This window comes from Curcuma longa, chromosome 7, assembly GCF_044706935.1.
Source record: "Curcuma longa cultivar G26 ecotype Majalengka, Jawa Barat chromosome 7, ITB_CL_G26_1.1, whole genome shotgun sequence".
Lineage (NCBI taxonomy): Eukaryota > Viridiplantae > Streptophyta > Magnoliopsida > Zingiberales > Zingiberaceae > Curcuma > Curcuma longa.
This window is the reverse complement of record NC_133867.1, coordinates 7,831,251-7,854,714: the sequence shown is the minus strand read 5'-3', so window position 1 is coordinate 7,854,714 and position 23,464 is coordinate 7,831,251. Positions and strand designations below refer to the sequence as shown.

The following is a 23,464-nucleotide window of genomic DNA, read 5'->3' as shown; positions in this document are numbered from 1 at the left end:
ATAAATTATTCAAGAAAGAATATAAATTTTCAAATTACTAGGAGTCAAATGAATAAATTAATTAAATATTTCCTAAAAAAGAAAATTACGCATGGACACATCAATTTGTCTTCTGCTTAGGTTACTCAGCTACCCAATTATACCCGTACCTCAGCCTTTCATGTTAGTCGCCGAAGTCCACCGCAGCAGGTGGGGCTTTGGTCCTTGGGCGGGCCCCGCTCACTTCCAATCATTCGGTAGGGTGCAAAACGTGTGGCTGGGTGGCTTGCTACCCCTCTCCATTAAATACACCTCACCGCCCCTTGCCGTTTTGCTGCTTCCCCAATTTCCTTCTCTCTTCCTCGCGGTCGCAGATTCATTCTCGGTCGCCTCCGAAACCCTAGTTCGGTTCCGCCACGATCGGCTTCGATCTCGCGCTTCTCGGATGGGTGGCGGCAGGGTCTGCAGGGGTGGCCCCTCCGCCCGGGCTTCCTTGTCCGCTTCGTCCTCGCCGGCGCTCCCCGCGGCGCCTCCGACGGAGACGGCTTCGACGTCCGTCACTGACACCTTGAACGGCTCGCACCACTTCAAGATCTCCGGATTCTCGCTGCTTAAGGGGATTGGAATCGGCAAATACACGACGTCGGACACGTTCGCCGTGGGGGGTTACGACTGGGCTGTCTACTTTTACCCCGACGGGAAGAGCACGGAGGATGCTGCGGCGTATGTGTCTCTGTTCATTGCGCTGGCCAGCGAGGGGGCCGATGTCAGGGCGCTGTTCGAGCTGACGCTTTTGGATCAGAGTGGGAGGGAGCGGCACAAAGTCCACAGCCACTTCGGAAGGAGGCTTGAGAGTGGACCCTACACCCTCAAGTACCGAGGCAGCATGTGGTGAGTGGTTGATCACAAGGATCGAATTGCTTCATTTTTTGTTTGTTCGCTTGTAAATGTTATATCTTGAATACTGTTAAATTACATTGGTATCATAGACTTAGTTTTACTTAGCATCTTCACTTTTCATCCGGTCCAAATTGCTTCTTTCTGTTATTTTGGAGGTCATGGTAGTTGTAAAAGGATACAAAATTACTAATATCTGAGAACAAATAGGTATACCTCCAACAGAGATAAAATGAGAAAATAGGTTGAAATGAGACATATTCAAAGGCCATGGGTAGAGCTTGAATAGTTAAATCGATTAGAGTGGAAGGTGTAAGGGATAGAGTGCGACCAAAGAAAGCATTTATCAATATGTTAAGGAATGATTTAATTGATTTGAATAATGCAAGGGACATGGCCTTGAATAGAGCTCACTGGGGTGAATGCCAACCCCAAACAGTTGAGAATAACACAGGTTGATAATGGCGATGATGGTAGTTGTAAAAGTTCAAACTTCCAATTAAACAATGCAGTGATTTGAAGGAACAATATAATTGGTGAAGTGGGTAATGAAATGGATTCAGTTGATAGTAAAGGTAACATATTATCTCCTTTGATACTATGTTCATTTTTTTTGCATGCTGAGTATTTACATTTATTTAAAATAAGGTACTTTGCGGTAATGCACACTACAGATGACTAATTGCATGGATGTGCTTTTCTTTGAATGATGCAGGGGCTATAAACGCTTTTTTAAAAGAACTGCGTTAGAGACATCAGATTACCTTAAAGATGACTGTCTCTTAGTTAACTGTACTGTTGGTGTTGTTAGATCACATACTGAGGCACCCAAGATCTACACCATATCAGTACCACCTTCGAATATAGCCCAGCATTTTGGCCAGTTTCTACAAAGTGGAGAGGGAACTGATGTGTGTTTTGAGGTAGATGGTGAGATGTTCAATGCTCACAAATTGGTACTTGCAGCTCGGTCACCTGTGTTCAGGGCCCAGCTTTTTGGTCCAATGAAAGACAGGAACTTGCATTGCCTAAAGGTTGAAGACATGGAAGCTCCAGTTTTTAAGGTAGTCTTGTTACATCTACTTTCTACTTGCTACTTTGTTTGTTGGCATCTTTAACCATTTAACTTGCACAACATTGGCTTATGTTATTCCCTTGTGTAGTTTTTTCACTTTCTCTCTTTTTTAACATTAACCTCTTTCTAAGACATCATAGCTCCTAACTTTCTTGCACTGTAATGACTGTTTATAGCAAACTTATCCTATCTGTGCTATTATTATATATTATGTATTTAATATTTAATTTAAACTAATTTTGATCTGTCACTGCTATACAATTGCCACAGTTCACTGAATGTGTATTTGTCACAAAGATCAATACTCGTGTTTTCACTTATGCAATGATGTATGGAAGATGCAACCTGTTATGATAAAAGCCTTGTGTGATTGCATCAATCAGGAATCTATTAGTTTTATATTACATAATTGTGTGATTATTGATTTATTACACCTTTTGTTCTTGTACTAAGCCTTGTGTTTTCTCAAGAATAAAAATGTGCATAATGTGCCTTTATTAAAATCTGTAGATTTTTTAGATTAGTGATTAACCAATTAACTTTACCATGGTATAATAGCAAGATGTTCTGCATCCAAATCTTACTAGTGTCTGTGATATACAAAACACATACCGCACTGGATGAGAAGTCTACATAGCTTCAGCTAGTCTACTCACAGTTTTTCACACATGAAATGGTGTTAATAATTCAATTCATAGAATCCCCCTTTTCCAACTTCTGGGAAGTCGTTAGTCTGGTAACTTTTATTCAGTTGTACCATGTGCGGTAGATGCTAAGACCTTAATTGTTTTAGATTTTTTTTTTTGAAAATTTTTCTCGTTACTTAGAAAATAGAATTTAAAAGTTGAAAAGAAAAATAGAATAAATACTTACAATTGTTTTTTTTTTGACATATTTGAAGCTATTAGAGGTGAATGATGTGGTAAATATTTTTAAATGGCCTTATTTTTTGAAAATTACAAACTAAAAACAGATTTTTTTTTTCAGTTGCCAAACAAGGCATAATGTTACATTTGCCATTATAAATATTAAATTTGGTGGATGTCATAGTTATGGTTAGTGCGAACATGCTACTTTTGCTTGTTGGTCCTTTGCATAGATTTGATTGGGATATTTAATGATTTTTTCGTATGCTCTTATCTTTCTTCTTTTACCACTTGGCTTCTGCTGAAGTTCTCATTGTGATTCATCAGAAAAATAGTACCTAATTTCTTTCACGCTTATGAAGTGACCATTTTGTGTGAGCCAATCTATTCCCCTGATCCCATTCATCCAGTAAGGCACGTGTATATGTGCATGTTGGGGGAAGGAGGTACATATAACTTATATGTTAACTTAGATTCTTCATTATATATGAAGCTCACAATTTGGAGATATAGGTAGATAAATTTGAGCCATATTTATACGTGCTTTCCATATTGTACAAAGTATGTGGAAGTTTGTTTCCCTGACTAGTCTCCTAAAAGCAGCTGGAAATCAACATTGTGTTTATGAAATGAATGTCTGTTCACTCATATGAGCTAGATGCATCACTCCATTATTTAGTCAGTGTATTTCATCATTCTTAAATCTCTAGTTCATAGTCTGGAAGTGGATCAAATACACAAGATATGGGTGAATTGTGTGATAAAGGGTAAGCATGAGGAAAACTTTTCATACAGTGCGCTTTCAGTTTTCACAACTTGATGACTTTACAACAAGTGCTAGATGAAATAACTCAACTTGTATCATAACCTTAAAATAATGCTTGTCTCACAACCAATCTATTCAAGAGATAGTTTGCCAATTAACCAGTATATTAATGTGAGTGCCAAATAAATTATATTACTAGAATAATAGTTTATTGAATTCTGAAATTACACAATTAGCAAATTCACTTAAACATGGAAGTACAAAACAAGTCAATTCACAATGTTTACAAGGAGATTTTCAGAAGGATTATTCAATTGAGGCAATCCTCATTTATGTTGTTTCTTTTGAGAGAAAATAGAAGGGAAAGAAGGTAAAAGGAAAGAAGAGGAAGACTAAAATCAAATGCTTATTATGACGGAAGGACGATTGAATTGAGAGGAAAAGATTCCATTTCCCTGATGTGTGTTTTCTCTCAAATTAAGAGGAAAATCATTTATGCTACAAACTTTCAATACTAGCCTTCAGCTTACTATATTATTTTTGCTACCTCCAAATCCTCATAGCTGGAGCTCTTGCACATGACTACAGATGAACATGTGGGCATGGAAGCATTAATGCTCTTATATGAGCAACATAACTCTTGTGAGCTGATATAGCACAGCCCTTGTGCATTATAACACAAATACCTTATTCAATGTTGAAGATGTAGTGGAAAACTAACAATGGATGTTTCAACTTAAAAAATAAGGGTATTGCTGTCTTTTATGTTTGCCTCCTTATATCTCTTTCTCTTTAAGGATCCACACAAACTCATTTTTTTTTCTTCTCTTTATTTTCTTTCCCCGCCTTTCATTCTTTCTCTCCCATTTTCTCTCTCTAAAGATTCACAACATTAACTATCTCGTTTCTAGAATTTCTAGGTCCAAATCATTTATGATTAATAGTTTTATATTACAATTAAATGAGAATCCTATTCTTATGTGTGTAGGGATTCCTTGCTCACACCTTAGTTAGTGTATCACTCCTACTGCCAAAACTAATTCTTCCTAAAGGTTTCATAAAAAAGAAGAAAATCTCAGCCTTTAAAGTTTGTTAACCCGCAATAAAGTGTCAATGGTGCTTACTTAAAATAGTCACAAACTTGCAACTAAGCTTAAACTTTCAAAATTGTTGCCAATCTCAAAGTTGCTTGCAACTAAGCACTCAAATTCAGCAAGAAAGCAAAAAGAATTAACAAAGTGAAAAAACATTATGCTTTCTATGATAAAAAAGATCATCTTTATGCCATTTTGAACTTTTGGATGCTTCTTGATGTCTTGGACATCAGATGGCTCCACTTAGAGATGAGTGGTTTCTCGGCTAAGTCAAAGTCCCACTTGAATGCAAAGAATGTACTCTTTATGCCTCAATATTTCCTAATATCATTAAGAAGGGTTTGATGGCTGATATGAGGTATTTATAGAGTTTAAATATTGTTAGCAAATAAATGTTTTGACGGTGAATAAGTCCAAACAGAACATTTTACAACAACTTGTTTTTGTCAATTGCTTGATCCATAGAAGAGTTTGTTAGATTTCCAATATCAAAGACAGTTTTTTGCTATCTGCTTGTCATGTTTGGCACGATTTTGTCAATATAGACTCTGATGTAGCTTGCTGATGAAAGAATTTCAATAAGATTAGAGATTATATCAAACACTTGTACATCAAATCTTACCAAACAAGTAGATTGATACTTGCAAGTTCTGTTCTTAATGCTTCTGTGTTGAATTGTTCCATCACATTCCTTTGAATATTTCTTCATCTTATGTTTGCTTGTATTTGGTTGTTCTATCTTGGTCATTTGAGGTACTTCGATGAGTTAAACCTTATCCACACGCTCTAGATATCATCAAATCATATGGTTTATTATCTTCAAAACTTGGATTGTTTTGGTGACCTAGGTATTGAAACTTTAGGCCTACACGTTTGTTCTGCAGTTGTATTGTATTGTTTAAGTTCTATATTAACAGATACCTCATATGAAGCATTTAGTATAGTCTGCACCATCCTGAAACGTAGAAGCCTCAAATTCATCATTTTTTTTTTGCATGCATGAGTATGCACAAGTGCCATTTACTTGTGAAGGAGAATGCCGTATAATCCAGCATAACTTGATTTTGTCACTAGTACTTGCACCTTTTATTATGGTAATCTTTGATCCTTGAATTGAATTTTCATAACTTGGTATTTTTGTTGTCAGGCTCTACTCCATTACATCTATTGGGACTCTTTACCTGATATGGAAGACCTTGCTGGTCTAAATACAAAATGTGCTTCCACTCTAATGGCTCAACACATGCTTGCTGCTGCCGATCGCTATGCATTGGATAGACTTAAACTACTATGTGAAGCAAAGCTGTGTGACGATGTTGCCATAAACACTGTGGCCACTACTCTAGCACTTGCCGAGCAGCACCACTGCTTTCAGCTTAAATCAGTTTGCCTCAAGTTTGTTGCATCACCTGAGAACTTGCGAGGTGAAATTCATATTCGACCTTACCGCCACATTTTCATATCATGAATACACAAAATCAAAACTCTTATCATCTTCTCTTCTGGTGAATTTTGCAGCTGTGATGCAAACTGAGGGATTCGAATACTTGAAGCTCAGTTGCCCATCTATTCTATCCGAGCTTCTGGAATACGTCGTCAGGATCGGAGAAAACTCTGTAGTCTACACAAAAGATGCCCTCGATGGCAGCGATGCAAATGGAAGGCGTGTGAAACCTCGACTATAATGTTGCGGCATGTATGAATCAGGACTATCAAAGGCTCACTATTTGTAAAGATCTTAATTTTTTGTTCTCCTAAATATCCTGGTTAAATGACACTCCTGTTCCTTGTACTGCTACTTTATTAACCCCTACCTCGGGAGAGCCAAACTGAACTTGTCAAAAGTCCAGTTTGATTTCTAAGTGTAACCTAAGAAAACCGTCGCTATTGAAATTGCTAGTCTGGTTCTAATCCTTCAAGGCTGTATCTCCTTTGCCCATTCGTCGTCTTTACTTCAATTATTGGCGATATCGTTGGCTGAAATCAGCAGGTTTTCTAATTGAAGTTTTGTTTAAAATCAGTGAAATTCGGAAATCTAAAAGAAATTAAAATGGATATTTGTTAATGTTTTTCAGACATCTTTGAACGATAAAATTTTCCTTCTTATTAATAAATATTTGTTAAAAATTACAAATAACTTTTATAGAAAAGAGTAAAATAAAAATAAAAATAATAAACACATTACAAAGCTTTTAATTTTTGAACCACAACAGACGACTTGTCGCTCGCCCACACATGGACTGTTGGTCCACACTGATACCATCTCATTCATCATGTCAAGCCGCCATGGTCCCCCTGCTCCGTCGCTGTTCCTCTTCTTGATGTGATCGAGCCTTCCGCTGCCCTCGATCGCTCGCTTTCCGGCTTCTCCGACCACCGCCGACAACTTAGTTCCGAGACATGGGCTGCGTGCAGGGCACGAACCGCTGTCGCTGTCGCTGCCGCTATTGCTGCTGCTGCCGCTACCATCCCCCCTCCATCTCCACCGACGGCGCCGTCGAAGGCGCCGACCCCCTCAGGATCCATGAGATCGGATCGCCGCGCTGCCTTCTCCGCGCGTTCTCGAATCGTGCTGGCCCGGGCGGCACCGTACCCGTCCCCTCCGCTGGCGTCTGCCTCCGTTTCGCCTCCCTCACCCAGCGAGGGCACTACCCGGACTCCTTGGACCGTGTGAACCAGGACAGCTTCTGCGTCCGGACCAGCTTCCAGACCAACCCCGACCTCCACTTCTTCGGCGTCTTTGATGGGCACGGCCAGTTCGGCGCTCAGTGCGCCGAGTTCGTCCGCGATAAGCTCACGGAATTATTGACCTCCGACGCTCGCCTTCCGGATGACCCTGTGATGGCCTTCCTTTCTGCTTTCGTCGCCACCAATTCCGCGCTCCACGGTAGCGAGATCGACGATTCGATGAGCGGCACGACTGCGATCACGGTTCTCGTCAGCGGCGACACTCTCTATGTTGCGAATGTGGGGGATTCGAGAGCGGTGGCCGGAGTTTGGAGTGGGGGTTGCGTGGTGGCCCAGGAGTTGTCCAGTGACCAGACGCCATATCGGAAGGATGAGTATCAGAGGGTGAAGCAGTGCGGTGCAAGAGTGTTGTGTGTTGATCAAGTGGAAGGGATGATGGATCCTGATATCCAGAGCTGGGGCGATGAAGAGGATGGGAATGGGGATCCTCCAAGGCTGTGGGTGCAGAACGGCATGTATCCGGGCACTGCGTTCACCAGGAGCATTGGAGATATGACGGCTGAGAGCATCGGCGTGATCGCCGTTCCAGAGGTCAAGACTGTAAAGATTACGCCAAACCATCTCTTCTTTGTTATAGCAAGTGATGGCATTTTTGAGTTCCTATCAAGTCAGATGGTGGTTGATATGGTAATAATCTTGCTTGATTAACTCTTATTTGCTTCATGCTTTCGTTGTCATTAGACTCCTCTCCTTACTGCTATTTACTAATTGACAGACTGCTATGCAAGTTCCAATTCCCAGCTAAAATTGAGAGCTAGTTTATCAGGTGAAGTTGTGAATATAAAAACTAACAAACCCACATTTCGTCACTATGATTAGTATACTTGAACTTCACATTAGACCTTCATTGCTATTCCTCACAACATTGTCAACTTCTCCAATTCAATAGATCACAAACTATTCTATTTTGTTCCCAATTATGTTTTGCATTAAATTACTCTGAGTAGCTCATTTAAAAATGGAAAGGTGAACAGGGACTTCCTAAAAGCAATAATTGCCTAATGTCTGAGGTATTAAAGGAGTGGGGTTGCTAGATTATCTTTCATATGTATTTATATCTCAGATGTTCGGCTTCCTTCTATTTTAGATTTTTCTACGAATATAATATAGTAACTATAACTACTAGCCTACAAGACTATTTTAATGCTTATGTTCTTTAATGTCATCAACATATGTACCTTTTTCTACCTAAAGGTACATGTGCTGGATGTAAGAAATACTAATAGAAAGTCGTTCATCAGTTGGAGTAATTTGGGCAAATAGAAAAAGTTTAAATTTTAGTGGCATAGTAATTATCTTCCTCATCATTAGTATGTTTTCTTGTGGTAATTGTGATGATTGCACCTTCAATGCACTGTATATCATCTGGAATAATATAAGCATAAGACATGTAATTACTCTGTGCTCAACTAGTGATTATTCCATGGAAACCAGTAGCAAAGATACAAATAGTCACTAAAAAAATACATGCTAAAACATCAGTGACTAATTCTTTAACACACATCAAACTTCTTTAGCTACATCTGTAAGGGACATAATGTTCTTTCTGGAGAAAATCCAAACACCTCTTCTTTCTTGAGCCAATAAGGCTACCCTAAATGTTTGTTATTTCCATTCAATCATTTTCTTCCTCCTGCTTATCATTTCAATTTTGTACCAGATTATGCCAATATGAGGCTTGGCCTTATTATTGGCTACATTAAGTTCAACTGTTGTGATAATGAACTGAAATTATTTTAGATTATTAAGCTACAATGTTTCCTCATATTATATACCCTTTGGTTAATGCTTGTTGAAAAAGAAATCCAAACTTTAGGCATTGTTTTCCATGTCTAGAGAAATGTAGAATGTAATTGATGATCGCCTTGAATCGTCAATTTCAAATTTTTTGTGGTATGGAAGAAGTTGAACTTGTATTTTAAAAAAAAAAAGGCCGTGCAAGTTTGTTTGCCCATTTGGATTTCTCTTTTTCTTACAGAACTTGCTTATGCACTCAGTTACTACATAGGCCAAGTGTCCAACTATTTAGCAACTGGTGTCAACCAACTTATATCTCTCCATAGACTATTGAGACACATTGTATTTCTTCCAGTAGAAAACTAAAAATTCTCACATGTCAGAAAAGATACACATCTAGACATTTCAGACTAACTGATTCCGATACTATAGCTTACGATCTTCTTTTACCGTACCTATGGACATTGCTACAACTTCTATTGAAAGATTCAGTTAATTGCTATTTATAGTTTCAGTTCTTCCATATTGGAGTCATCTTTTCCTTTAGGTGTCTAGATTTCCGGATCCTCGAGATGCCTGTTCAGCAATTACTGCTGAATCTTACAAGCTGTGGTTAGGACATGAAAACCGGACAGACGATATAACAGTTATTATTGTGCATATCAAAGATATGGTAGATGTAAGTTCAACTTTTTTTTCATCTGATGTTCGTTGGACTTTATCTTTGGTTCCCATGTTAAATTTTTAATTCAACCTTCCACCAGAGTTATCAGTCAGATTCTTTAGCAACTCTGAAAACCATTCAAACCAGCAACAATGCTTCCGTAAGTTCCGAGACAGTAAAATTTGAAAGGCAAACAATCAGTGAACCCAGTAACAATGTAGGAAAAGGCAGCTCGGACTCCAATTCATGCTCTCTTGGATCGACAGTAAATCCATGTCATGAACGTATTGCAACTTCACCCACTATTCGCTCGGTCAATTTAAATGGTATGGCTTCTACTTCAATCCTGCCTTCATTATTTCTTTTATTTTCTCTAAATTTTCAGTTTGATCATTTTTTCTACTATCACAGTGATTAATCCAGACTGACTGAAGCTACAGCATGCATGTTTGATTCCTCTGATCTCTCATCTGCTTGTATCAGTATCCCAAATGAAATATGTTTTACTCTTGTCATGCATATGGATCAAGTTTCAATCTGCTAGCTCCTTCCTATCGCTATAATTGATATGAAAAAGAGCAATGATATGCAGCATGAAACCAACATGACATATTCAATTGCATGGCTATGGGTCCCATTGCATGGATGTGGGATCCACTGCATGGAGTATATCATGTTGAGTTTCATGTTATATTTTTCATGTAATGTATCATTGCTCTATTGTCTACACACGAACTTTGTGATGACTTCCACCACGCAAGCGAAGGAGGCAGAGACACTAACGACCGAAGATGTTCCGACTGACCTGGCCGGCTAAGTCTCACAACTCTTCGATGGTCGTAAGCTGAGTCAGGTAACCAAATCGAGTGGAACTTGCAGAATTAAATGGGTATGTTATGTATTTCCAAACTTGCTGCAACAGATAGTATTTAGGCTGGTTGTACTAGAATTCTATAGTTTTTTTGAGATTAACGTGCTGCTAAGTGTTAACAACTAACATAATGGAGTGCTGTTTGCTCATGAAATTTGTGTAGATTTATAATTTGGGTGGATCTTTTCTCACAACTACTTTGATCCCCTCTTTATTTATTTATCTCTCTGCAAACTTATTTTATTATCTCCAATGATGATGATGATTACGAATATTTCGCTTCGTAGTCATAAAAATTTACTAAAGTTTTCACTTATCTTTCAGAGTTGAAAAAAAAATATTAATGAAGAAAATTTCAAAACATCGAAGTTAAAGAAAAATGTTAATTAGACCTTTGAAAATCTTAAATGTACCTCATTTTCTCTCTCATTTTCTTCTGTATCGTAAGTAAACTTAGTATTATGTTAAAATTGAATTGAATTAATCAAAATTAATAAATTAATTTTTTAAAAATTAATTAAATTTTTAAATAAAAATTAAATAAATTGAATCGATAAAATATTAATTAATTTGATTAAAATCAAAATAATTAAATTTTTTAAAATTATAAAAAATTTATTGATTAATTAGAGATTTATAAGTTTACCTATTTAAAATTTTATTGATTATTGATTATTTTGATTTATTTAGTTTAGTAGAATAAATAATTTTAAAATTAAATTGAATTGAATTAATCGATATAATTAAATTTTTTTAAAATTAAGATTTTTAAATAATCGAATCTTATTTTTAAATTCAATTGATTTCATAGATTTCTTCAGTTTAATTAAACTTTTAGTCACCCTTAATTATAGGATGTAAATTTAAAAATTGATAACCTATAGGGGTTAAAGTGAAATTTTCCCCACTAATATCTTTTCAAACTTAAAAAAAACAAAGTAAACAGTATTCTAATTTCTAAAATTTGCTTATATCGGATAATAATAAAAGAGATTTTTCCAATGGAATTATTTGATTTTTTTGGTGCTTTACTTACTGATTATCATTGGATAATAAAAATAAAATTTGGATTTGTGATAAGCGGGGAAAAAGTGGATGTGTGATAAAGATGATCAGGTAGATTACTTTGTCTCAACATGGATAAGATCCTGATAGTGATTAGTTTTCATTAGTAATGGTTGATTGTGGCCGGTGCTGGTGAAGTTTAGTATCGCCGGCGGTCAGTGAAGGCGGCGGCGATAGGTGAAGTTGATGATGAGGAGGGGAAAAGGTAGGAATGGATTGCTCCCGAGCTCCCTTCGGATCATATCTTCCTGCCTCAAGACCGTGTCATCCAACGCCGGGGCCGTCGCGAGCACCGTCTGCTCCGCCGGGGCGTCGATGGCAGCGTCGATGGCCTCCGCGCCCGACGATGAGAAGGAGCAGGTAACTTCTTCCTTTTAGCCAAAGTCGGTGCCTTGGCTGCCGGTCCGTGAGGGAGCTTGGATGCATGATTTGGGTTTGGCTTTTCTGTCGACGAGAATTAGTCCGATGCTCAAGGGTTTCCATAAGAGTTTTGTGTATTTCTGATTGATTCGGAGGGATTATTTCCGTTGTCTTCTTTTTGCAGAGCTTAGATTCTTGCTCCATGATTTTGGTATAGGAATTCTGAGTGCAATTGATCATTAAGAAATCTCATGCCATTTTTCAGAAAAGGGGGTTTGGTTCATCCTCGTAGTTGTCTGCTGATGCTAATTAGTATTCTCTTTCCTAGTGTGAAAGAATGAATCTTTGCGGTGTATGTTTATGCCTTCGATATCGATCTGGGATCAGAGTGCTTCCTCTAGGAACCAAAACAAAGAAACACTGAGGAGATTTAAGGGTTAATTACATTTGAGTGAGGCTCTGCCATTCTGCCTTTAGCTCCCTAATTCTGCTATGCTTTCATTGAAAAAATCATGCAGAAACCTAGTTATTAATTGAACAAATGAGAATTAGTAGATATTACCCGCGGAGTTAAATAATAGGATCAGAGGGGCATCAACTCCGTTTGGACATTCTTAAATTATTCAGTATATAATACGAATTCTTACTTTTTTTTTCTCCTTCTGTTTGGGCATTTTGCCATTGTGGAATATAACAATGAAGTGTCTGCCTAAATCCTGTCATTACCCACACTTGTTCATGTGATTTTGGAGTAATGGAGTTCCCATGAAGTGGATGGAAAACAGGATTTATTTTGTTAGATAAAAGCCACATGTATTAAGCATGTTCAAAATTTAATCCTTGATTTTTAGTTGCTTTGTTACTTAAATATTGATAAGTGAGTTAGATTTCAATGGTTAACTATCCGTATGCAGGTTTTGCTGATAAATGTATTGCCTCTAACAGGTTCTATGGGCTGGATTTGATAAGCTAGACACTGGGTCTTTTTCCTTCAAGCATGTTCTCTTACTAGGTTATTCAAATGGATTTCAAGTTCTTGATGTCGAAGATGCCTCTCATGTCTCTGAGCTGGTTTCCAAGCGTGATGGCCCAGTCACATTTTTACAGATGCAGCCCTTGCCTATTAAGTCTGGAACCATCGAAGGATTCAGAGCATTACATCCATTGTTGTTGGTTGTTGCTGGTGATGAAACTCATGGCTCAGGTGTGGTGCAAGGTGGCCGTCTGAGTGCATTGATCAGAGAGAACAGTGATAACCATCAATCAGGAAGTTGTGTGTCCACTTCTACAGTTGTTCGATTTTATTCACTAAAGTCTCACAGTTATGTTCATGTTCTGAGATTTCGTTCAGCTGTATATATTGTTCGATGCAGCCCTCGAATAGTTGCTGTGGCACTGGCAGCACAAGTGAGCAGGATATCTTTGTCATGCGGATTTGAATTTAAAAATTTATGCAAATATTTTTTCTATTGTGTTTTACACATTTTGTCTTTGCAGATATACTGTTTTGATGCTGTTACTCTAGAGAACAAGTTCAGTGTTCTGACATATCCATTACAAGGCATAGCTGGTGTTAGTATTGGCTGCGGTCCAATGGCTGTTGGTCCTAGGTGGTTAGCTTATGCTTGCAATAGCCCTCTTGTACCAGTTACCAGTCGTCTTAGCCCACAAAGTCATACTCCTTCTCCAGGTGTAAGCCCATCATCCTCCCCAAGCAGAGGAAATTTAGTTGCTCGCTACGCAATGGAATCCGGCAAAACATTGGCTGCTGGAATCCTCAATCTTGGAGACAAGGGTTGCAAAACTCTATCAAGATATTATCAAGAGCTACTTCCTGATGGTTCTAGTTCTCCATTGTCAACACATTCCAATGAACCTGATTTTGCAGGCATGGTATGTATGCTATCCATATTGGAAAGTTGCTCTTAGGGATGGTATGCAAGAACTTACTCCCACTTTAACAAAGATATATTATTCAAGGTTTTCATATTTGAATTCCTAGGTTTATTTTCTAGGTAGAATGATGTCTTTTATTTTGTTCTGTAGGTTGTTATTAAAGATCTGGCATCAAAGGAGGTCATCTCACAATTTAGAGCTCATACCAGTCCGATATCTGCCCTGTGTTTTGACCCTAGTGGTACCCTTCTGGTTACAGCTTCAATACATGGGCACAATTTAAACATTTTTAGGATTATGCCGACCCGTGAAAAAAATGATTCTAACCTAGGAAGTTATGATTGGACATCATCACATTTTCATCTTTACAAACTTTCTCGTGGACTAACATCAGCTGTATGGATTCTCATCACCATAATTTTTTAACTAGAGTTGCATGACCTTTTAAACATGTTTGATCTTTCTTTTGAAACCAGGTCATACAGGATATATCCTTTAGTCATTTTAGTCAGTGGATATCAGTCGTGTCATCAAGGAACACTTGTCACATATATCTGATATCACCATTTGGTGGTGATGCTACTCTCCGAGCACAAGAAACTCCTGGTGAAAGACCTGTTGTTGTTCCTAGTCTCACGTTACCATGGTGGACATCTTCATGTTGTCTAATGCATCACCAGTCAAAAGCACCACCACCTCCAAATCCAATTACATGTTCGGTAGTTAGTAGGGTTAAAAGAAATTCAAGTTGGCTAAGCATTGTCAACAATGTTGCTACATCTGCAGCTGGAAAGGTACCTCCATCATCAGGTGCTATTGCTGCTGTGTTCCATAACTCACAATGCTGTAAAACCCTAAAGGTGCCTTCTAAAGAAGACTCATTGGAAAGCCTTCTTATATTCTCTCCTTCTGGTTATGTGATACAACATGAACTACTTCCATCATCACTTTTCAAGCTTTGTGATAGCGGCTCAAAAGCTGCACCTGCTTCTTTGCTCCAAATGCAAGACGAAGAGTTATGCCCTGAGCCGGTCCTGTGGTGGGATGTATGCAGAAGACAAAATTGGGCTGGAAAAGAGGAAGATATTTCTAGAGTTATCTTTAATAATCTTCCAAATAGTGAGAAATTCATGGATTCTTCTGAAGATAATGGAACATATTCTATGCCAAGGACCAACACTGTATCTGGAACAGAGTTGGGGAGAAGCAAAAGTGCTCAACGACACATTTCAAATGCGGAAGTGCAGATTAGAACAGGGAAGATTCCTATATGGCAGAAATCAATGGTATCCATGTTGCATATTTCTGATAAATTATGGAGAATGATCAATTCTTCAATTTTCTGCTTAACTTTTATATTCTAATTTTTTGTTAGATTTCTTTCTGCGAGTTGAGTCCATCAAGGATTTATAAAGATCTTGCTAGAGATATAACTGGTGGAGAGATTGAAATGGAAAAATTCGCCTTTAATGAGGTGGAAATAAGGCAAAAGGATTTGCTTCCAGTTCTTGGGCAATTTGATCATTCTCAGTCACACAGGAATGTTAGGTAATGTTTCACAAAGGAAACTGTTCTTATATTCAAGTATATGATTTGGTCAAGTTTTTGTTGGTAGTATCATAAATTTTTAGGGTGATCTTAGTCCTGCACTAAAATTATCCCTTTGTGATATTTGCAGTAAACTAAAATGAAATGGATGTAGGCAAGACGAGGATAAACAATGAACACTATCACTAATACACAATTCATGTTACATTTACATCATTGCAGGGTTGGAGATACCTATAGGACTTTATCGTCAGGAACTTTTCAAGCTAAAAATGAGCTGAATTATAATACAATCAAAGGTAATTTTAACCCGTCATCTTTTTGTTATGATCCTTATTTGATAAGGAAAATACAGTTTAGTGAAATGTCTATAATCTAAGATTTTGTAGTAAAAACTTCGATGGTCTCTGTCTATCTAGGGTCAAGAACTGCACAAATGTTATCTGATCTTCATGAAGCAGGGCCTCATCAATCTGTAGGATTGCATTCAGTGAAGTTAAATCTTAATGAATTTACTGATGTTCCATCTTCGGTGTCAGGACTTCATTCAGGACACCTTGGTAGTCTCCCTGTCATGGATGACTCTCTTACTAATGGTGCATTACGAATGACAAGTAACTTGCCACGAAATGGTGGACTTGTAGATGACTATACATCTACCTTCAGTGAGAGTGTTAAGGATCCGAAGACATGCCGTACTGACATTGGATGGGAAGAAGATAAACTTCACAACTCACATGATTGCAGTATGCCAACTGAAGCTGTTACAGATGCAAACAGCAAAAACAGCCATTGCGAAAGCACTGAGGAAGATATGGATAGTGATGCCATGATGGGAGGCATGTTCTTTAGTGAAGGTATGAATCGTCATTTACCCTTATAGTTTTGATCTACTAGAGAAATATCCCATTCTCCTAGGGCACAAGCTAATTTATACCCTATAAATTTAAGATTTGTCATATTTTTGGAGTCACAAGCTCAGCTTATGACTTGCATTAAAATTAGAAAATGTTTAATCTGTTTTAAAAATTAGCTTGGGGCTAGTTCCAAGTTCTAGGAGGCAAGGTATTAATCAGCTTGCACTCTATAAATTTAAATTTTTTAACACTTTTCAGTCACAAATCTATGATTTGCAAATTCACGATCTCTCAAAACTTGACTGCAAGTTGATTTGCAAATTAGCATGCAGCTAATATCTGAGAGTGTGATTTTTTTTTTAGATTTGTAACTTTAACACAAGTCTTAATGTTGGTTTCGGACTCTAAAAATGTCAAAATTTTAAAATTTTATGTTGTGCAAGATGATTTTCTGATGAAATTCTCTTCTTTTTATCGCATCAATGTGCTTCCTATCAAAAACTGACTAGTAGTTAGTACTAACTCATCTCAAACATGTTGTGAACTAGATTGATGGTGCTCGAACCAAGCGGTGAATCACTGTAAAAATTGGCGGTTTGACGTGCAATTCGGTTAGTAAATTCCTGTTTCTTCATCCAGTTCTACTTCCGAATTACAAACTTGAATCAGCAAAATGTACTTGTGAGACTCTGACCATCTATTTGAAATGCAGTTTATATGATGAAAGGAGACATCAAAGAAAGGCCAAGAATCGAGTACCTAAGTTAAATGGAAACTATAAGGATCCCGCCTACCAATCCACGTTTGTTTGTTCCTTTTATTACAAAAAGTCTCTCTACAATCTGTATATTTGGAGTTTTGTTTCACGCAATTGGAGGTCATGCTTCTTTTCGTGGAGATGGATTCTCCTTTTCTGTACATAAACATATATTATTAATCAGCTTCCTGTGTGATTAATGGCGTTTGTCTTTTCTTTTTTATTTTTCCTTTTTTGAGATTGATGAATGGATGCATTCCTTCTAGTTGAGTTGGTTAGCATGGATAGATTTATTGAAGTAGACAAAGGTTAAATCTTGACGAAGTTAAGATAATATTTTTCACTGTAATAGTTAATTGTAATTTTTCGATTTATCTCCTCATAGATAGTCGTGGAATTGATCGTGTAGGATCGTTAGAGTGATGGATCTCATTTTTATTGAAGCTATGCATTTATTGATAGTTGAATGTTGTATTCTATTATGTTTTTCAATTTATCAGAAATTTTTATAAGAAATTTCTATTCAGTTATTTAATTTATTAAATTATTCTTCCTAATAATTTTTTTAATCAAATTAAATAAACTTATCTTTAAAAAATTAAACTATCACTTTTAAAATAATAAAGAACTCTAAATTATTGTATTTTTAATAAAATAATCTTTTTCTTACTATTTAAAAAATATAAATTTTCAGCAATAAGTTTATTTCCCGTCATTTTATCTTCATATAAATAAGACATTCCTGCTCCCTGTTTTGCTTCTGGAGAGCGAGCGAGGAGGAGGAGGAGGAGAAGAAGAGGGGGAAGAGAGAGAGATGGCGGATTACCACTTCGTGTACAAGGACGTGGAGGGGGCAAGCACGCAGTGGGACGACATCCAGCGGCGTCTTGGCAACCTCCCTCCGAAGCCCGAGCCCTTCAAGCCGCCGCCCTTCGTCCCTGCCGACGACCCTGATCTCGCCCCCAAATCGAAGGCCTGGCTCGACGACCGCACACCGGCAGAGCTCGAAGACCTCGAGGATGACCTCGACCTGGACGATGACCGCTTCCTCGAGGAGTACAGGTTAGGGTTCTCGCGCCCTCAGGTTCTCCCTTTATCTCTATACTATGTATTTGTAGACGATGATTGATTTGGGTATCCTTCCGGCGGAAACCTAGAAAACGGAGGCTGGAGGAGATGCGGGAGGCAGCAAAGGTTGCCCGATTTGGATCGGTGACGCAGATCTCTGGATCGGATTTTGTCCGGGAGGTGTCGCAAGCGCTGGAAGATGTCTGGGTCGTTGTGTTACTCTTCAAGGAAGGGTATGTTCCTTGTTCTAAATTTTGTTTTTTTTATGACACCGCCTTTCATTTTTCTCGATTGCTTGCGTGGTTTGCGTTCTTTCCAGACTACGAGGATATCGTGCGTAGATCCAATTGCTTGGGGTATCGTCCTACCCTTTGTATAATGATCGAAAGTTCTACATATGCGTTGCATTCTTGACTCCCCTTTATTTTAGTTCATAGTTTCATTGGTATCCATCTCCTATCTGAACATATTAGTTATTGTTTGTCTATAAACAACTGGAGCTAGCCACCGTTATTCGTCGCATACTGTAATGCAAGTAACATTGTTGTACGAGAGCAGGTTGTTGGGAGTGTTCATATCCTCTAACACTAAATAGTACATGGTCGCGTGCTCATTAAGTCTTCACTCATTGTTTGTGACCATTCTAAAATCTCATTTTCACTGTTTATTGGGTTGTTTGTGACAGCATACAAGACTGCGCCCTACTTTTACAGTGCCTGGAAGAGCTTGCTACCAAGTACCCAGCTACTAAGTTTGTCAAGATAATCTCAACTGAGTGCATTCCAAATTATCCAGATAGGAACCTTCCTACCATTTTGGTGTATAACAATGGTGCAGTCAAAGGAACTTATGTGGGGTTACATCACTTTGGCTCTCGGAGATGTACACCTGAAGGTAATATGGTTCATCTTTATTATATACATGTTTTTATAAAATTAACCTGAAGCTATTATTATTTTCTTCTTCTACTTGTTGCCCAACTACGGTTTGAGGTTTCATGCACCTCATGCTCCTAGTTACAACCCAATCTTACCATAGTGTGCTCATAAAGCCGAAAGATTTAATCAAATATCAATGGACAAAGGCTTTAAAGGGAGGCTAAAGGTCATCACAGATGTACGGCCTAGGGCTTAATATGCCAGGTTCTTAAGTTAAGGAGATCTATATACTTATATGCTTGAATTAGTAGAAAAATATTATGAATCCTATGAAATTATCTACATTTCAATTTTCAGGTGAAAAATAAATTGTGGTTGTACAAGATAATGAGAATCAAAGGAAGTTTCATGACTGACTGATCAATATAGATAGAGATGTGTGAATTTAAAGATTTTCTTTAAATGAAGATTCAATATCAAATTTGTTTTTTTTATGTAAACTGAGAGTTAATCTATTAAAAGATGGAAGTTAATTATTTTGCATTGTCAATCTAAGATTAAGATTTGTACAACTTTAGTAACAGAAATAGCAGAAAGTAAGGTTAGAATCTTTGGTTTAAAGTGTCCACATAAGTTGCTTATGGAGCTGCTTAGGCTTATGCACTGAAAGACTGCATTCCATCATTGTACATCTTCATAAGAATTATGCCAGCTGAATCTATCCCTGGCTTGGTAGTCTAAATCATGTTCAAGTTCACGTTCATTTGATTAAATTAGTTTTATTAGATAGACAAAGAAAAGCATATTCTATGTTTAGATAGACAAATAAAAAGCACATTCTATGTATTGCTTAGCTTAACATGGAAATTCTCTTTTAAATGGATTGCCTTGGTTGGTGTACATTCATTGTTATATATTGTGTATTTTGTGTTATATTTATTGTCATGCAAAATATTTTACATGGAGTTACAAATTACTTTGATTGTTAAATGATACATGTAATCACTTCAGTAGATTTAATTTAATATAACTATGCTATCTTTTGAGGATACCAACTAGCTCAGTTGGCAAGGGCCTTGGGAGTTGTTGCCAAGGGCTTGGGCTTGAAAGTCACCTTCATCCAAGTGGAGTGCTCAAGGGCTCTCATAGCTATCTTCTAAAAAAACAGTTTTACATTTTAAAAAATATGGACTGCAATTATGTTTTCATGTCACAAATGCATTATGTAATGTTTCATATGCATTCAACATGCATACACTTTTTAAAATGTTCAAGACTATGCATTCTTAAAATTGCAAATAGGTACTAATAAACAGTTAAATTGGAGACCGGTATCCAGTTTGAGCAGCATATCTTATCCTGAAAATTTTAGCTAGTTGAAAAAGGTTTAGTATTCTAGGGTTGCTCCTCTATTGACTCATGAACAAGAAGATATACATGATGATGATCAAGTTGGATGAAGTTCTATTGTTGGAGTAAGAAGTTCCATGTTCTAACTAATTTTTACAGGTGTATTAAAGGCATACCACAATAACTCCAATTACAAACTATCTCAAGAAAGTAGAATTCCATGTGGCTAAAGTTTTCCACCATAACTTCGATTAAAGTTTATCATTAAGGATCTAGATCTTTCTACTTTTGAGACTGCTTTTGATATGAGGGGAAACTTATTGCTCTAGTTACAAATTCAATGGCTATACAACATTACTCAAAGTGATAATTATGAGTTTTACATCTTTATTAAAGAGACATAGGCATTATTGCATGATGAGTTTCTCTTTCGCTTTGACATCAATGAACTAAGTTTCATCCAGTCTTGAAGAATTTGAGTGACAAACATATAAAGTGGGAGATTTCCTCCAAGAATATGTTTTTGTCCTGAAACATTTGTCTTCAAGATAAAAAAAAACCTGCTGAAGCACTTATTAAAATTGTCACCAAGTATCATTTGACCCAATTTGTTATTGTCTTGACGTTGAATGATATTTAAGAAGCGTGAGATGGAAACCATCAAAATTCAAAAGAAATATATGATTAATTAAGGGCACAAAAATTTGCATTCGTTGGATATCTCTTATGTTGTTTATGTGAAGGGAGGAAAAAGAAGGAACTTTAGTAGTTCAAATGAATAGAAAAAGAAAAAAAAATAAATTATGTTGCCTAATTCCATCCTATTCTTTTCATCTGGGTTCTTTAATGGAATCAAAGGGGAAAACAATACATATTTGTATATGTATTGATTAGTTGCTTTAATTGCCTTTATTCAGAACTTAATCATTTCTGCTTTTATGTCATAGGCATGCACAGTTCTCCTTAATTCTACTTCAGAGGCCTTTGCCATCAACTCCTAGAAAAATGAGGAACCTTTTTGTTCTTGGCTGTTAAAGAAATAAAACAAATTTAATTACCCTTGTGCACTAATATCTGCTATTTTTTTTGTTCAGCTGTCGCCTTAACCCTTTGCCAGTCCGGACCAGTCTTAAATGATGGACATAGTGGAGACGGTCCATCAAGGCAGGGCATCTTAAAAGGAGTCCAGAAGAGGTTTATCGAGAAGGTTGTAGCTGATCACGAAAATAAGGATGTTGACGATGAGGACAGTGACTAGTTTGATTTAATTCCTCAGATTACTCAGAAAATTCTTGTTATGTATGGTTTGCAACAAGAAACCTTTTTTTTTAATTCCTCAGATTAATCTCAACTTTGGGTTTTATTAAATTGAAATCTATTTCTTAGTTTCCCGTGATTCTTCACCAACTCTGATTTGTTGATAACCTTCTGATTTGACTAACTCTACATGTTAGTGCAATTTCTAGTTGTGTTTAACTTTGTGTGCCAGACAGCATTGACAAGGGTGCAGTTTCAGAAGAGTTACTGATCTTGTTCAAGATATAATTTTGTCGCATGAGTATCAGTTAGCTTTTATTTTCATATAAAAGTATCTGTGGGGCACTTCTAATGAAATTTCTATGTATATTTTAGTACAATAATTATGTTGTTCATAATTATCTCCTGCTAATTATTACGTTCTTGATTTACTATTCCTTACAACCATATGTAGTTGGTGAACATCATTTGTTTCTTGTGAAATAAGAAAAGTAGCATCATATTAATTAATAAATTAGATTTAATTCACATATATATATATATATAATAATGAACAGTACCATTGTTGTTAAACATTTGGGAATAAGAAAAATCCTATCCAAATTTGATTTTTTAAAAATAATTATCCAACCTGATCACATAATATCCATTTTATCGGATTTTTTAAAAATAATGTCATCATACAACTATCTGTAACGAGCTTTATGATCAAAAAATTATAATTCACCATAACGAAAGGTTATTATTTTAACTTTATCGAAATTTGAACATTTGTTCTCTTCTTTTTCTTATAACCAATTCAGTTACATCACATTTGTTACCATCGCATCAAGAAAGGTATTATCTCAGCTTTATCGAGATTCAAACTTTTATCATGTTCTATAATTTTATTTCATTAATCAACTCAGTTATATTCCAGAGGCATCACATCTATTACCATCTCACCTTAATATTGGAGCTCATCTTACATTTTCAATAATCACATTTTCTCATTATTGAAAGATAGAAGAAAAAAAATGTTATAAGCTTTCATTTCCTCCAACAAGACTAGTGGAAACTTTCATAATGTACCATCATCCATGCCACCAATCTCACGCTTTCCAACTAAAACTAAATAGATTGGGTGAAATTTATCTACACATGGGAAGTTTAATTTTCCGGGTCCCACTATAATTATGCACGCAATTAAACAAAAATTAAAATGGCCACTCATACTTATTACATGCTTCTCTAATTCACCCACTTTCACGTGGGCATCACGTGAGAGGAGGCAGCAAAAGTATGCTACAGTAACAGTTAACAGGTTGCGTGTAAAAGTTGACCGTTGCCTCCCTGGCTCCCGTATAATTAATTATGCGACTCATCTTTCGTTGCCAAACGACAGCCATCATGTGACTCAAGCGGCGCGGACAGATACGACGTGGCGGTTTGGTGGCGGCCGACGTGGCGTTGCCTGCCACCTTGCTGCCGAGCCACATGCCTCGGACTGCCGTTTGTTAGTCCGAACCAAAAGCCCCTCGTATAATAGGCATGAAAAAAAAAGGAGGAACAAAAAACAAAAAGAATTGGTAAAACGAGAACGGAGAAGAGAGCAGAGATCATTGAGAGCCGACGTCGATTTCCGCCATTATCACAAGGAGAAGATGAAAAAGAAGCCATGAGTTAAGCTTCTTCCCCACGTCTTCTTCCTCTTCTCTGTTCTCACACTCTCTCTCTCTTTACAGTTCCGCC

The 23,464-nt window shown here is 37.1% G+C and overlaps 4 protein-coding genes across 5 annotated transcripts; all 4 read left to right on the top strand.

Moving 5' to 3' along the window:
* Nucleotides 1–313: 313 nt before the first annotated feature.
* Nucleotides 314–6,596, top strand: LOC141831791 (BTB/POZ and MATH domain-containing protein 1-like). Its single transcript, XM_074719195.1, has 4 exons — nt 314–870; nt 1,592–1,940; nt 5,825–6,101; nt 6,196–6,596. Exons 1-4 carry the CDS (start codon nt 425–427, stop codon nt 6,360–6,362), a joined length of 1,239 nt encoding a protein of 412 aa, XP_074575296.1. The 5' UTR covers nt 314–424; the 3' UTR covers nt 6,363–6,596.
* A 385-nt stretch (nt 6,597–6,981) lies between these two features.
* Nucleotides 6,982–10,364, top strand: LOC141832151 (putative protein phosphatase 2C 35). The gene is made up of 4 exons (XM_074719639.1): nt 6,982–8,052; nt 9,710–9,841; nt 9,927–10,152; nt 10,238–10,364. Exons 1-4 carry the CDS (start codon nt 7,078–7,080, stop codon nt 10,252–10,254), a joined length of 1,350 nt encoding a protein of 449 aa, XP_074575740.1. The 5' UTR covers nt 6,982–7,077; the 3' UTR covers nt 10,255–10,364.
* Nucleotides 10,365–11,905: 1,541 nt separating this feature from the next.
* LOC141832458 (autophagy-related protein 18g-like) lies at nt 11,906–17,374 on the top strand. Of its 2 annotated transcripts, none has more exons than XM_074719966.1 (10): nt 11,906–12,122; nt 13,068–13,529; nt 13,620–14,015; nt 14,169–14,414; nt 14,495–15,304; nt 15,394–15,566; nt 15,789–15,865; nt 16,106–16,423; nt 16,972–17,034; nt 17,136–17,374. In XM_074719966.1, the coding sequence occupies exons 1-9, from the start codon at nt 11,949–11,951 to the stop codon at nt 16,974–16,976; spliced, it is 2,661 nt and encodes an 886-aa protein (XP_074576067.1). In that variant the 5' UTR covers nt 11,906–11,948; the 3' UTR covers nt 16,977–17,034; nt 17,136–17,374. The 2 variants fall into 2 exon arrangements, with proteins under 2 accessions (XP_074576067.1, XP_074576066.1); XM_074719965.1 differs by having other exon boundaries at nt 15,986–16,423.
* A 580-nt stretch (nt 17,375–17,954) lies between these two features.
* Nucleotides 17,955–21,808, top strand: LOC141832205 (uncharacterized). The gene is made up of 4 exons (XM_074719692.1): nt 17,955–18,242; nt 18,338–18,481; nt 18,934–19,142; nt 21,571–21,808. Exons 1-4 carry the CDS (start codon nt 17,995–17,997, stop codon nt 21,732–21,734), a joined length of 765 nt encoding a protein of 254 aa, XP_074575793.1. The 5' UTR covers nt 17,955–17,994; the 3' UTR covers nt 21,735–21,808.
* The last annotated feature ends 1,656 nt before the right edge of the window (nt 21,809–23,464 follow it).

What these genes read in the sequence shown, in the direction of transcription:
- LOC141831791 (XM_074719195.1), top strand. Translation starts at nt 425, where the DNA reads ATGGGTGGCGGCAGGGTCTGCAGGGGTGGCCCCTCCGCCCGGGCTTCC. An exon ending in TGGAAGCTCCAGTTTTTAAG is followed by an intron (nt 1,941 to 5,824) that starts GTAGTCTTGTTA and finishes TTTTGTTGTCAG; the next exon opens with GCTCTACTCCATTACATCTA. An exon ending in ATCACCTGAGAACTTGCGAG is followed by an intron (nt 6,102 to 6,195) that starts GTGAAATTCATA and finishes TGAATTTTGCAG; the next exon opens with CTGTGATGCAAACTGAGGGA.
- LOC141832151 (XM_074719639.1), top strand. Translation starts at nt 7,078, where the DNA reads ATGGGCTGCGTGCAGGGCACGAACCGCTGTCGCTGTCGCTGCCGCTAT. An exon ending in GTCAGATGGTGGTTGATATG is followed by an intron (nt 8,053 to 9,709) that starts GTAATAATCTTG and finishes CTTTTCCTTTAG; the next exon opens with GTGTCTAGATTTCCGGATCC. An exon ending in ATATCAAAGATATGGTAGAT is followed by an intron (nt 9,842 to 9,926) that starts GTAAGTTCAACT and finishes ACCTTCCACCAG; the next exon opens with AGTTATCAGTCAGATTCTTT.
- LOC141832458 (XM_074719965.1), top strand. Translation starts at nt 11,949, where the DNA reads ATGATGAGGAGGGGAAAAGGTAGGAATGGATTGCTCCCGAGCTCCCTT. An exon ending in AACCTGATTTTGCAGGCATG is followed by an intron (nt 14,016 to 14,168) that starts GTATGTATGCTA and finishes TTTGTTCTGTAG; the next exon opens with GTTGTTATTAAAGATCTGGC. An exon ending in CTCGTGGACTAACATCAGCT is followed by an intron (nt 14,415 to 14,494) that starts GTATGGATTCTC and finishes TTTTGAAACCAG; the next exon opens with GTCATACAGGATATATCCTT.
- LOC141832205 (XM_074719692.1), top strand. Translation starts at nt 17,995, where the DNA reads ATGGCGGATTACCACTTCGTGTACAAGGACGTGGAGGGGGCAAGCACG. An exon ending in CGCTTCCTCGAGGAGTACAG is followed by an intron (nt 18,243 to 18,337) that starts GTTAGGGTTCTC and finishes GCGGAAACCTAG; the next exon opens with AAAACGGAGGCTGGAGGAGA. An exon ending in GTGTTACTCTTCAAGGAAGG is followed by an intron (nt 18,482 to 18,933) that starts GTATGTTCCTTG and finishes TGTTTGTGACAG; the next exon opens with CATACAAGACTGCGCCCTAC.